Below are 14,829 nucleotides of genomic sequence, written 5' to 3' on the forward strand. Positions count from 1 at the left end.
TGTGTGTGTGTGTGTGTGTGTGTGTGTGTGTGTGTGTGTGTGTGTGTGTTTTCTCCAAAACAGAAACAAATTTGTGTAAACAATTCGAAATAACTTCAGGAAGTTCCTGAAACTGATCAGATTCAATAGGTCCCCTCCCTCCCAAGAGTAAACAATAGCCACTGCTGAGATTCACTCTCAGACAAGAACAGCTGCAAAGAAGTTCCTAAGATAAGACTAACCTCCTGGAAAAAGCAGAGACCAGCTCAGCCGCCTGGAAGATGTTTAGACCATCTGAGTCACTTGGAAAGGTTACTCCTGAACCTGTTGAACTGCTCGCAGGGTATGCAGTGGGCTCCAGGTTCCCAGCTTTTGTGAGCTCTCAGCTGTGTTGGGGTGGGTTTTGGTGATGCAGCTGTCTTTGAGTCATTTCTGCTTCTCTAAGTTACTCTTCACCCATATTCCTGTAAGTAATCCAAATAAAGCTCATTGGTTCATCAAGCTGAACTTTGGTGGTATCTGTACTTAGGTCTGTGATGGGATCTTTATCTGGGGTAAAGAGACATGTGTTGAGTCTCCGAAGGAAAAAGTCTTGTCATAGCACACATACACACACATACCCACACACACACACACACACACAGAAAGAGACAGAAATTAAAAATAATAAGTAAACTATATGTATAAGACAGGGTTTAGCCCAGCTGTCAAATGATAGAAACTTGAAACATTGACAACTTAAACAAAACAGAAGAAGAAAACAGTTCTGTGTTTTTTTTTGTTTGTTTTGTGTGTGTGTGTGTGTGTGTACATGTGTGTGCATGTGGGCGTGTGTGTATGGTCCGGGACAAGGATGGAGACTCCACAGTCACTACAAACACAGGCATTCTGCTTTGTTTCTTTAGCACCTTCAGCATACGGCTTTCACGTCAGCGTCTACGTGACTGCTTTCATTTTGGGTGTCATGCTGACAGTCAGCCAGCAAAAGAGCAAGGGAGAAAGAGTGGCATCTCTCTCCCTTTCAAAGGTAGTATGCTTTCTGGAAGGTAGTATGTGACGTGTGCTTACACCTCACTGGGTAGAATTACAGGATCACATCTAGCTGCAAGGGAGTCCTAGAGTAGAAGCTGAGGTGGCCATGAGCCCCTCCCCCATCAAACAGTAAAGCTGTTACCATAGGATAGAGAGTGATACCTATTGGTTTCTGTACATCTTTTAAAAATAACAAAAACATTACCAACCATGGGTAATTATAATATGTGTAGCATATGTGAGTGTGTGTATAATTTCTTTTATAGGACTGGGTCTATATGATGTGCTCTGTTTTGTTCTCATTCCATGTGTGTCTTTTCATGATTACATGCAGATACTTTTTTGTTTTTAAATCACAATTGGAAATATAGGTCAACTCTACCAAACATTTCGCACATGTCCCTCAAATAAAAAATTCTTGCTTGATCCATCACTCAGTGTGGGGAACAGGAAACCAAACCAAACAAACAAAAACCTAAGAGTTGAGGGTTTTTGCAAGAGGAGAGGATCCCTGGCCAGGAGATAGCTGAGGGTATATGACACCCCTGAGCTTGTAGGAATCGCCCTGTTTTGTCTCTGTACACAGGGAAAGGAAGTGTGCGGGAAGGGGGCGTTGTATAAATTAGTGTTGGCTTGTTCCTTGCCTCTAGGCCAACCCTCAAGGGCTACTTGCTAGGGACTGGAGCTCATGATATTTTGGGAAAATGATTTGATGGATTCTGTTGTTATGGTATTTAGGGCTTTATTCCCCTGGCAACTTCCCCTAGCATTTAGACTCCTCGGAAGATCAGGGGATTACGTTCAGATCAATATCAGAGCGGTAACTTCTCTTAGCAGCAAGTTGGGATATCAGCTCCCTCTGCTCTCCTTCAGTAGACTGGCTTCATCTGCTCTGAGCCCACAAATGTGTCACAGGAAAACATCTCCTTGCTACTCCCTAAATGTCTCCTAAAGCACTGCTTCAAATTAACTAGCTCTTTGCTCAGAATCTCCAGTGCGGCCCTGCTTTCTCATGTCCCAGCTCCCAAGCCATCTCCTGGACTTGGTATGCCTGCCACAGTTGTCTCCGTATTCTGCCTGGTTTCTCCCTCCGCAGACTGCACATTGCACGGAAGCCATTAGGACCTCTGCTCCTGGTTCAGAATCATGATCTTTTGAAAGAAATGAGGCTCCACTCAGGGAGGGGGCACTTGGATTGTTGTCTCCCCCCCCCCCATGTTTTGAACTTAGATTTAAACACACACACAGGCACAAGATACCATTTTAGAGGAGGGGAAGTGACAGGGAGGAAAAGGAAGAGGGGGAGGAGAGGGTATCAGGGAGTGAGTATGAGTTAAATACAACGAATTCATCATAATGAAATCTATTACTTTGCATGCTAACAAAAACAATTACAATAATGTTACAAAAAATGTAGTTTGGGCTGGGAAAATGACTCGGTGGTAAAGTGCCCACAAATGGGCATGATGACCTTAATCCACATCTTAATCCAGATGTGGAAGAACACATCTGTAATCTCAGGGCCCCTATTGATGAGGTTGGAGGATGGTTTCTGGAAACTTGCAGGCCAGCTAGTCTAGTGCGTGCAGTAGCCAACAGCAAGCAACACCAGGGCAAGCAGGCAGAAGGGGAGACTCAGTGTCTGAGGTTGTCCTCTGAACTCTACGCACGTGCTATGGTTCCTGCACACCCACACTCACACATATGAACACACACATACACACAGTATTGGTTGAAATGCAGTTCACCCGGAAGACGCAAACTGAAGTTAAAAAGTAAACAGGAAAAATTAGACCTAATTTTCATGTGTGAAGGATTTATACCCACAGCAGATTTCGTTAGTTCTATTAAAAAAACAAACAAAAAACCATCAAAGCCTAACAAAAGGGCAGATCACTAAGTAAGAAGAAGTACAAATCATCTTGCAAAATGCACCAATGTCATTGGTGATCAAATAAATAATTTTAATCTTTAAGAAAGTTAGCACTTAAGCCCACTGGATGAAAATAATATTTTAATATAATAAAGTCCAGAGAAACCGCTACACACACAGTCTTGTTGACAGCATAAATCACTACCAGCATTTTGAAAAGCCATTTAGCAGCTCATCTCAAGAGCCAGGAAAATATTTCTGCCCTTTGGCTGACAATGTTCATGGTAAGGTAATCATGCAAAATAAAAATGAATTGTGTGACGAAAGTAATCTTTGTACAGTTATCCATATTATAGCAATATATTAATAGTCTGAGTGTCTTAGCATTAGAGGAATGGTGAATTAAGTGTTGCCTTGTGTAATATTGTTGTTGAGACCTGGCTGTGCTCTGCTCAATGTTGTTCCATATGTATAAAACAGTGGCTTTCAAGCTGTGGCTTGCACTGGGTTACCCCGTTTGGAGTCCAAATGCAGAGGGCAGGTGGCTGCATTCATTTTGCATATAGATGCTACAAGCTACCCAGGACTTGAAGGCACAGGCTGGTAACACCCCTAAAACCAAAAAGATGCTACTTATAAACTATCACCAAGAAGGACCATATGAGAGTGTGGGTGCATTAAAAGCATGCCAAAAGAGCCACCAGACCGAGGAAAAACATGACACCATCATCTGTACCCTAAAAAGATGAGGACAAATAACACTGCAATGCAGTGCCCCCCTTCCCCCCCATCTGTCATCGGCCACTTGGTATGGGCAGAGGACTCTTGACTGCCCCTGGGGCTTTAGCTTAGATCAGTCCTCATTGCTAATGCAGGCTGCTAAGTTTTATTCTCTGTTTCTCTGTTCATCTGTTCAATCATCTGAGACTGGTCTCGCACCCCACCTCTATAGCTTCCATGGTCCTGGACATTACCTGTACCTCTTCCATGACCCCTCACCCCACCTCTACAGCCTGCATGACCCCTCATCCCCTCTACAGCCTCCATGACCCTGTACCCATTCTACAGCCTCCATGACCCTGCACCCCCCCCTACAGCCTCCATGACCCTGTACCCAGACTCTACAGCCTCCACGATTCTAACTACACAAAGAAGAGATGGCAATCCCTTGGTTTCAGGGCTCCTCACTTAAATCTCACAGTGTGTGGCACCATCTGAACGTGTGGTTCTTCCTTTCTCTCTCCCTCTCCAGCTGCCTTCCAGACCCTGTCTCTGCCTTCTACCATCTTTCCATGCCACACTCTCTGAATTCAACCACATCCTCTTTGCTGTATCATAATCCTTCTTGTCTCTTGTTTTTAAGGAAAATCTCACTCTAGGAAGCAGTTACCCTGTTGCCCTTTTCCCTTCAAGCCTCACCCTGCCCTTCTTACTCCTCATTCATAGACCACCTGCTTCAGCATGGCTGCCAATCATTCCTACCCTTCCAGTGAAGTCACCAGCTGCTGCCTTTTCTTTCTTGATTCTACATCATCCTATGACTGGACCTTTCTTTTTCTCCCCCTCCTTCACCTCTTTCCTCTGCCTCTCTCTCTCTCCTCTGTCTGAGGCTAGATTCGTGACAACTCTGCCTTACTGGCTGCTTTTTAAAAATGTCCTCATTGCTTCCTCTTCCTCCATCCTGCAGTGACTTTGTTCCCCAAGGGACTCACATGAGTTCTCTCTTGAACTGGAGTGTGACAAATGGAGTCCAAACTCTGACTTTTTTGGTTCTCAGCCATATGGGATAGTTATCTGGTCTCTTAAGCTTCTGTTTCCTTTAAAAAAAAAATGAAGGTAATAATAGAACCTACCTCGTGTAGTATCTAATATTTGGTACATACTCGATGAATGGCAGTGATGGTGTCCTAACTTGCCTCTCTTGTTTAGACCCTGCTGGGCTTTGAGAACCCCTGTGTTCCACCTCAAACTCTGTGTGCTGCCAGCCCCAAACCCTTCCTGTACGATAGCGTTGGTGTCATCCTCAACACGTGCCCTTCATTTGTATCTACCCATTTCCAGAAAACACCCCTGTGAAATTCCCAAACTTATTCTTCAACTGGCAGACTGCGAAAGGCAGAGGAACCCTCATATCCCAGAGGAGAAAGGACAGACTACAGGACAGAAGGAGCTAGGTTCCAGGGCTGTCTGCTGTGATCAAGAACTATGCCACCAGGAGTTTAATAACCACCTTTCCCAGTAACTAGAGTTCTTCTCACTAAATCTGTCCAAACTATCTAAAGGATCCATCAACTGCCCCCAACCCCCAGCCCCCAATGACACCTCTCTCCATTCAGGCTTGTATCCCTTTTAAAAGACTAGATCACTATGACAGCTCCCTAACAGGTTGACCACACTGTCATTCTTCCCCTTCTTTGATCCATTCTTCATACAGTTGTTGAAGGAGTCTTTGTGAATTGTTTGAGAAACCCAAGTCTGATTTTATCAATCATTTCTCCTTATGATCTACCATTAAGCCCTCTCCAATACTTTTGAGAGTTCCCTGACACAGGGCCCTACTCGAACTGGGCCCTTCCATCTGCCATTTCTCTGTTCACTCTCTTTCACCTTAATTGCCAGCCAGAGTTTCTGGCCACAGTCCCATTGATGTCTGCCGGACTCTCTAGACTTTCACATCTTGAGGATACAGTTCTCCTTACCTGGTATTCTTTTATTCCATCCTTAATTGGGGACTAATATTCATCCTTCATAGTTCAGCTTGGCTATTGCCTCATTTGAGGAGCTTCTGGTTCACCCAGGCTGCGTGAGACTCCTGGTGGCATCCAGGAGTCTCATGATCTCATCTTTGACAGTATGCAAGATGCTCTTCCCTGGGAACTGTTGACTTATCTATCTACCTATTGAAGCATCTTCATTTCTAATACAATGTCCAATACAACTCTGTTCAGCAAATGTCTCTTGAATAAATAAATGACTAAATGAAAGAAATCATGATATAACAAAAGGTAAAATGTTGACAGTACGCATTTTATTACTAATGTATTTATTAAATTGTACCTTACCTATATATTATACTATACACTTTATGGTATACCTAGATAAAATACCTGTGCATATGGGTAGTCCTGAAGGTAGCTATTTGATAGACTTATCTAGCACCCCTTCTGTCCCTCATCACTATAATGGGAAGATTGACACTTCAGTTGACAATCTGGCTAGCAATCTTGTTTGGCTGATGAAAATAATGACACATTATTTTCTTTCAAAACTCGTCTTCATGGTAACAATGTATTTTAAAAGCAACCTATGAAATAGAAAGCGTTTGTCTATAAAATGCTACCAGTAGTCATAGTGAGGTTGGAGATTTTCACACCTATTGTTTTGGGTCCATTTCTCCAGAGCTAAGCCCCTGCAATGTTCTGTGTCTGCACGGGTTTGCTTGCCATCTTCCCCATTGACAGGGTCAGGAACTGGTCCCAAGTCCATCTAATTACTCAGTGGTAAGCAACCCACCCATCTCTAGCTTAATTGTGCCTTGTGTTCTAATAGCACCCTGTCTTTTTTCATGAAGCAGAGGTCCTAGAGGAGGGTGGAGTGGAAAGAGAAGCCTGTTTTCCACCCACCCCCCCCAGCCTATGGTGCTCACCTACCCTCCAAGGGAAAGTTGAAGGAGCCTAGACTGAAGACTGTGAAAGGAGCCAGCACCAGCCTAGCACACAGGGAATCCCTATTCCAGTGGCCGGTGGCATAGAGGGCAGAGCCAACCATGATAGGCCTGATCCTTGCATGGCCCAGCTGCATTCAGGACTCAGCCTGAGAGAAAGAAGCATGTTAGCACCCAGAGGGCACACAGGTCTCCCTCCCCTGAGGGGAAAGGGAGAAACACTCCCTGTTCTTCCCATTGACAACTCTTGGCCCCGAAGGAGCCTTTGGTAAAAATACCAGCTCCAAATTAAAGGAAGCCTGTCTAGACGCAGGCTTTCCGCTGGTGCCCTGCATGCACCAGCGGAATAACTTTTACCCCAGTGAACCCGAGTTGCTCCTCGAGCAAAGATAACAACCTCTAATTCCATGTGATTGTTTCAGAAACTAAAATGAGATAATGAGTATGAACCCACAAGTGTCAAGGCACTTTGAATATGTGGGGCAAGGCGATGGGGAGACTGCCTCTGCGATTCTTTCCATATACACCAGTAGAAGCGACTTTCAGATGAGCGTTCCCATATCTAATGTGAGACTCCAATACATCACTTAAGATGAAGACTACACATTTTTCTATCCAGTTCAATGTTTTACTCTCTTTTTGAAAATGCATATCTTAAAATGTATAGCCTTTTTTAAAAAAATGCATGGTCTTAAAGCCATTGCTTTTCCTGACTGGTTTCTCATGAAAAAAAAAAAAAAAAAAAAAGGTATTTGCCAACTTAATTGACTTCTAATGCTTAGGTGCTTTGCATTGTTGTGCTGTTTCTAATGTTAATTTCCTGAGACCATGAGGTGATACTGACTTCCAAGGTTATCAATGCTCTATAGTAAGGATTGTTCGCTTGGCATAAAGAAAGAGCACCCTTCACATTTTTTGACATGCTGAGGGCGTGGGTATCTTGCATTATGACATAGGTTTGATGCCTAGATGTGAGAGGATATTTGGACACAGGTGAAAGTGGAGATATAAGAATATGTTTTGTTATTTCTGCCTCAGCAGGAGTCCTCAAAGAATCATACTCCATACAACATCCTAGACCTGACCTGAACTCAGTAATCCTTTATGATTTCTGTCGTTTTAAGGAGTACTCTTTCTCAATAAGTGTCCTTGAATATCTAATTCAGCATTTTCTGTCTTCCTGCCTGGTCAGGACAAGGACCAGTGTGCCACTAGAGAGACTTACATTTTCCAGGAAAAAAAAAAAAAAACTGCATTGCTTGGCTCTGAGAACCAAGCTCTCTCTCTGTCTCTCTCTGTGTGTTTCTGTCTGTCTCTGTGTATGTCTTTGTGTGTGTGTGTGTGTGTGTGTGTGTGTGTGTGTGTGTGTGTGACTGTGTGACTTCAGATGCCCAGAGGTGGGGCAGAACTGCTATAGTTTTGTATATTCTGAAGTTTGTCTAATTGAAGCTGTGATTTTATTAAACCAATTATTTGGAAAGACTTGAGTCTACAGGAGGCACACCTTGGAAGTGGCCTTGTGTGGCCAAAGTTTAGTACATCCTGAGGAGGCCGTTGAGAGAGAACCAAGTGTCAGCCTTCATCACAGGACAGAAAGGAGGTTCTTAGTGAATGTAGAAAGCTAAGGTTCTGCAGAAGAGGTTTTTGTTTGTTTGTTTGTTTGTTTGTTTTGTTTTGTTTTGTTTTGTTTTGTTTTAAGTGGGAGAAACCAAAAACTAAATTCGCCAGGGGGGGATGCAGAGTGAATAAAGTGTAATTAATAAAAAATTAAAAAAAAAAAAACAACACTAGATTTGCTGAGTGGCTTGCAGCTGAATTGCTGCCAAAATTCCCTTTCTGCCCCTAATCTGAATCTCAGGGAATTCATCGTACATTAACCAGAAAGAGGAATTGTGTGATTGTTGCCATGAGTGTTCTCAATCTTGGCTCTGTACATTGAAAATAAAATGCCTAGGCATCACTTCAGGTCAAATAAATCAATCGCTGGGCTACAGATCCAGAGACCAGTGTTTAAAAAGAGAAAAAGCTTTCTAGATAATTCTAATGCATGGTGAGGATTGAGTCTTTCAGCCACTGAAATGGGCTGAGATGAGAACAGTGCTATGGAGAGGTGGGCTGGACAGACGAAACACCATCCCAGACAAGGAAAGCTTCCTCGTGCTCATGCCGGTGAGTGGTGAACTACGAAGAACCAGAAGCTACACTGGGCCTGTGGCACTAACTAGCTTAACCCGTGATTGCAAGTCATGAATCAGATTTTGCAGCCTCTCAAAACATAACCACGATAAGACAAGCTGGTACGTGAATGATGCACTTCGCTGGGCACCATTATGAAGCCTGAAGAAGTCACAGAATGGAAACAGACTCAACGTAGTTCAAAGCTAGGAAAACTTGTGGTGGAGATGTAAAGGCTCCCAGAGCTCTGGCTGGCCTCACAGAACCAGAAGTCAGCTGCTCAGACACTGAGGTCACTCCTCCCATTCCTGGTCACTTGTCCGCCTTCAACTCTGCTCTTTTCACAAGTCTGTTTTGATAGCTTCTCCTGGCTGTTCATTTCCTTTAAGGTCCATCGTGAATGCTCCAGCCGTGGCTTATGGCCATATATCAGATCTGGAACCCAACACTGACTGACCGTTGTTATAGGGTATTCAGTTCGGAGTTTTAAGAGAAAAGAATCTGGCCCGTCAAGTCACTGTCCACCTTACCTATTGCTCACACAGAAGATCCCGTTCTTCCACAAAATATTCAGCCTCTAAACATACACTCATATATTTGAATGTTTAGGGAGCAGCATTAGGACGCATGGCCTTGTTGGAGCTGTGTCACTGGGGGTCAGGGAGAGCAGGGCTTTAAGGTTTCAAATGCTCAATCCAGGACCAGCGTCTCACCCTGCCTGATGCCTGCTGATCCAGATGTAGAATTCTTGGCTCCTTCTCCAGCACCATGTCCACCTGTGTGCTACCATGATGCTTCCCGCCATGATGATAATGTACTGAACCTCTAAAGTATACAAGCCAGTCCCCATGAGATGTTTTTCTTTACAAGGGTTGCCATGCAAAAAACATTAAATAAATAAATAATGAAGTCAATGAAATGATGCCTCATGGTATTCTGCTATACTCATAGATTGGTGACTAACCCAATTGTCATCAGAGAAGCTTCACCTAGCAACTTACAGAAACAGATACAGAGACCCACAGTCAAACATTAGGCAGGGCTTGGGGAATCTTGCTGAAGAGGGGGAGGTAGGATTGTAGGACCCAAAAGGGTCAAGGACACCACAAGAAAGCCCACATAATCAACAAACCTAGACTCATAGGGGCTCTCTGAGACTGAACAAAAAATCAGGGAGACTTCATGGCTCTAACCTTTGTATATATGTTATAGCTGTGTAGCTCAGTGTTTTTGTGGGACTCCTAACAGACGGAACAGGGATTATTTCTGATGCTTTTGCCTTCTTTGAAGACCTTTGTCCTCTTACTGGGCTGCCTCATCCAGCCTTAACATGAGGGGAGGTGCCTAATCTTATTGCAACTTGATAAGCCATGCTTGGTTGATCTCCCTGGGAGGACTGTCTTTTTCTAAAGGAAAACAGAGGAGTGGATGAGGAGAGGAGGTGGAGGGGAAGGGAGGGGAGGGAGGAGATGTGGAACTCAGGAAGGGAAAGGAAACTGGGTTTGGCATGTAATATTGTAAAATAAAAAATAAATAAATTAAAATAAAATGGTTGCCATGGTTATGGTGTCTCTTCACAGCAATAAGGCACTAACAAAGATACCTCCCAAGTCATGTTTACTGTCAGTTACGACAAAAGCCTGAGGATGTCCAGAGAGATGGGGTAAGATATGTTCGGTTCATTCTTCTGTATTCTGGTGTGTGAAGCTGGAACAGATTTGCGCCTCTCCTGACAGACATGTCCATCTTTCGGCATCACAAGGGTGTTGTCATTTACAAAGTTTATGCTTTAGAACCATGTGATCAAGCTACAGGGGGAAAAATCACACACACACACACACACACACACACACACACAGACACAACTCATAATGAGATTTTGTTGTCCTGCATTCTTAGCTGTCTTGAGACATGCCTGAGGGTCTGGGCCAGTACCTGGTGTGATTGTTTGCAAACCTTGCAGTCCACATGTTACTGCAGTGGTTTGACCACTCGCTGGACAGCTCCCAAAGTTCTCGGCCCTGACACGACAGTCTTCCACTGAAGCTCAAAAAGGTCCCTTTTCAGAAACTTGGAACTTCAGCTGAGTTTTAGTTTCCGGACAGCAGTGGAAGGTGTGAAGTTTCCAAACCCCTCAAATGGAGGGTGAATGCATTCAAAGCCCAGCATTAGCTATTGCCATAAGGAACTGAAGTTCCTTAGGTATGAACCCTCTCCCAGGTAAGCTCAGGTGCTCAGAGGCAGGAGCAGGGGCTGTCTGGGAGGTCATGTCTACCGTAGCCCACACAGGCAGCCCCGTCCCTACAGACTACGGGCCAAAGGAGTTCTTTCTTTCTCCTTCTTTGTGTCCCTGAAGCAATGTGTAAGAATGGAGCCAAACACCGGCTGGGGAAGGGGCAAGCAGCCCTCACAGTGTGCGTGGCTTTATTTCCCACGGGCCAAACCATGCATGCAGCATATGAAGGCTGCAGCCATGGCCCCGGTCCAATGCCATAACAGCAATCTGCAATCATTCCTTTGAGGTCCTCACACAGAATCGGCTGCTTCAGCTTTTGGCTGGTGTACAGCTATTGGAGATTCTGTCTGCTTACAAAAGGAAAAGACAAAATGCTTGCATTTTACTGACAAAATAAAACACCTTTGAACCAAAAGGGTGATTTATTTTTTTTTTTCCTGAGCTGAAAATAAAATCCCTGCCTACTGAAGTCTGGTGCAGCTGAGTTGTCACTATTTTGGTCCTATAATTTGTTTTATAAGGTACTAATTAACAGGGCAAAGTCTGTTGCTGACAAAGTAAATCACATTTTGCTGTTTGTTTGATTTTTTTTTTCTTTCTTCTTTTCTTTTCTAACAAGACAAAGACCTTGTCTTCAATTAAGGGGCAGTTGCAAGGGCAGAGATCAGCTTGTGGTGAAACCTGGCTCAGAAAGATAATGGGAGAGAGGCTTGCTCAGGTAAATCTCTCCTTGGGGAAGATACTGTTTCCGAGGCTTTTCGCAGAAGTCCATCTTACTGCCTTTTCTCTGCTCTGGGCCCTGCCTTCTTCCCTGGCTCTACTCAAGCGACACAAATGTTGTAAACGCTCTGACAAAAAGAACTTTTTTTTTTTTTTTTTTTTTTTTTTTGGTCTCTCTCTAGATGCCCCTGTCCCAACCGCCCCTTCCCCGTGGCGGTTTCACCTCCCCGTCAGCGATCCTTGACTCTGATCTTTGCTATGTGACTTACTGGCACTCATCCCTCACCTTCCTTTCCCAGCTCACCCTCTTCTGCCTGGTCTCGGGGCTTCACTTCTCTCCCCCTCTCCCCTCAACCCCCTCCCATTCCTAGAGGTATCTGGACGGGTGGCGACTCTGGTTTCTCCCTCCTGGAGCTCTCTTGAGATGCCTCTGTGAGGAGACGCCAAGAAGGACCGGCCCGGCGGGTGTGGCGAAAGCCAGACCCCAGAGCCTGACGTCACCGGGCCCCGCCTGTCAATCTCCGGCGGGCGCGCTGCTCGCCGCCGCCTGCTCCGCCGCCGCGGCTCACTCCCGGTGAAGGTGGCTGAGCGACAAGCAGCCAGCGCTCTCCTCCTCGACGCCCGGGCCGCCTCCCGCAGGCAGCTGCTGGGTCCGCGCAGGGAGCCTAGCCGGGCACACAGCCGCGGAGCGCATGACCAGAGACTCCCCGGAGCCCTGACTCCCCAGGTGAGCAGCGGGCTCCTCGTGGGTACTTAGAGCTCGCGGGGAAGGCGGAGAGGTAAGACGCAGTCCCGGAGCGAGCCTTCCCCGGAGTCTGAGAATCGGAGCGAGGCTTGACCACCGTACTTAGCCATTCCGTCCGCAAGTCCACGCTTGGGGGGTGGGGGTGGGGGTCCTCTGGCTTTTTGCTCTCCGCTTGCTGAGATCGCAAACTTCGCTTTCAGCACCGCGGACAGGGGCTCTGGCCAGCTCAGCCCGTCAAGGCGGGGACTGTCCCGGGCTGCCGTGTAGGGATACTCGAGCTTTCAGGTGTCTAGTGGCGTCCTTGCATATAGGCGTCTGTGCCAAAGCTCAGGAGCCCCGTGCGCTTCGCTCATTCACTCACTCAACAGGTGCTTACCTATTTGGGATTCGAGCTCCATCCCCGCTTCCCCGCTAAGCTCCGTGCATGCTCGGGGGGTGAGCTGCGCCATCTGAGCGAGGCGCTTTGGGCAGGGCACCTGCGCGCGCGCCAAAGTTCCTTGGCAGCCCGGCTAGCCAGCGCACCTGCTAACCCGCGCTCCCTTCCGCGCAGGGAGCAACAGCCGGCGGCGATGAACGCTAGCGCCGCCTCGCTCAACGAGTCCCAGGTGGTGGCCGTGGCGGCCGAGGGAGCGGCCGCGGCAGCGACGGCGACGGGGGCCCCGGACACCAGTGAATGGGGACCCCCAGCGGCCTCCGCGGCGCTGGGAGGCGGCGGCGGGGCCAACGGCTCGCTGGAGCTGTCTTCCCAGCTGCCGGCGGGGCCCTCGGGACTGCTGCTCTCGGCGGTGAACCCCTGGGACGTGCTGCTGTGCGTGTCCGGGACCGTGATCGCGGGCGAGAACGCGCTGGTGGTGGCGCTCATAGCGTCCACTCCGGCGCTGCGCACTCCCATGTTCGTGCTCGTGGGTAGCCTGGCCACTGCTGACCTGCTGGCTGGCTGTGGCCTCATCCTACACTTCGTGTTCCAGTACGTGGTGCCCTCGGAGACGGTGAGCCTGCTCATGGTGGGCTTCCTGGTGGCCTCCTTTGCCGCCTCGGTCGGCAGCCTGCTTGCCATCACGGTGGACCGTTACCTGTCCCTCTACAACGCTCTCACCTACTACTCGCGCCGGACCCTGTTGGGCGTGCACCTGTTGCTGGCCGCCACCTGGACAGTGTCCCTCGGGTTGGGGTTGCTGCCGGTTCTGGGCTGGAACTGCTTGGCAGACCGCGAGTCCTGCAGCGTGGTGCGCCCCCTGACACGCAGCCACGTGGCGCTGCTCTCCACTTCCTTCTTTGTGGTCTTCGGCGTCATGCTGCACCTGTGCGTGCGCATCTGCCAGGTGGTCTGGCGCCACGCCCACCAGATCGCTTTGCAGCAGCACTGCCTGGCGCCACCCCACTTGGCCGCCACCAGAAAGGGCGTGGGGACTCTGGCCGTGGTGCTAGGCAGTTTTGGGGCCAGCTGGCTGCCCTTCGCCATCTACTGTGTGGTGGGTAGCCAAGAGGACCCGGCCATTTACACCTATGCCACCCTGCTGCCTGCCACCTACAACTCCATGATCAACCCCATCATCTACGCCTTCCGCAACCAGGAGATCCAGCGTGCCTTGTGGCTCCTGTTCTGTGGCTGTTTCCAATCCAAAGTGCCCTTCCGCTCCAGGTCCCCCAGTGAGGTCTGAAGGGCTCCTCCGTGTCCCCCCCCACCAACACGCCAGCCTTTGGTGAGCTTCTAGGTGCCTGCTGATGCACTCTTGAGATTTCAGTGGTGTGAGTCTAACTCTTCACGAGAAAAGGGACCCAACCTGAACGCGGCAAACGGACTCAGACAAAGAGGCCTGTTGGCATTTTACATATACAGTGTATACATGTGTACATATATATACAAATATTTGTATCTTCTGGAGGTGTTCAGGACCTGGAGCTTCCTGTTCTGTGCAAAACAAACACACACACACACAAAAATGTGGTTGTATACTCGATCGTAGATCACATTTGTCAAGTGAAGACATTCCAGTACTGCTTAACACTAGCACTTTATTTTTAGCTGCTGAAATGCCAAAACAGTGTTGCCATTCCCGAGAGCAGAAGGGGAGTCAAAGATGTATTTTTGTCGTATGTGATAGAGTATTTTGCTGCATCAAGAAACTACAACATATTTTGTACACAAATAAATACATTATAAAAATATAATCCTGGGCGTGTGCTGGACTGTGGCATCATTTGAAGGCTGAATTATGAGTGTGTTTATTTCAAAAGTCTATTACATGTCTATATTCCCCTTCCAGAAAGAACCTCCTGGAAGAAGGCATATACGTTTGCATACGTGTCCTTTCATTTTCCCCGAAATACCAAATCCAGATCATGGGGGTGGGAGAGGGTTATTGAGGAAGGAAGTAACATATACAGTTCATATACAGTTGAAC

At 47.2% G+C, this 14,829-nt stretch overlaps 1 protein-coding gene across 1 annotated transcript; it reads left to right on the forward strand.

Annotated features, from left to right (window-relative positions):
* Positions 1-12,236: 12,236 nt before the first annotated feature.
* Gpr6 (G protein-coupled receptor 6) lies at positions 12,237-14,573 on the forward strand. Its single transcript, XM_055616037.1, has 2 exons — positions 12,237-12,406; positions 12,975-14,573. Exon 2 carries the CDS (start codon positions 12,994-12,996, stop codon positions 14,083-14,085), a length of 1,092 nt encoding a protein of 363 aa, XP_055472012.1. The 5' UTR covers positions 12,237-12,406; positions 12,975-12,993; the 3' UTR covers positions 14,086-14,573.
* Positions 14,574-14,829: the final 256 nt, after the last annotated feature.

This window comes from Psammomys obesus, unplaced genomic scaffold (genome assembly GCF_907164565.1).
Source record: "Psammomys obesus unplaced genomic scaffold, mPsaObe1.curated_primary_1811, whole genome shotgun sequence".
In the NCBI taxonomy this organism is placed as follows: domain Eukaryota; kingdom Metazoa; phylum Chordata; class Mammalia; order Rodentia; family Muridae; genus Psammomys; species Psammomys obesus.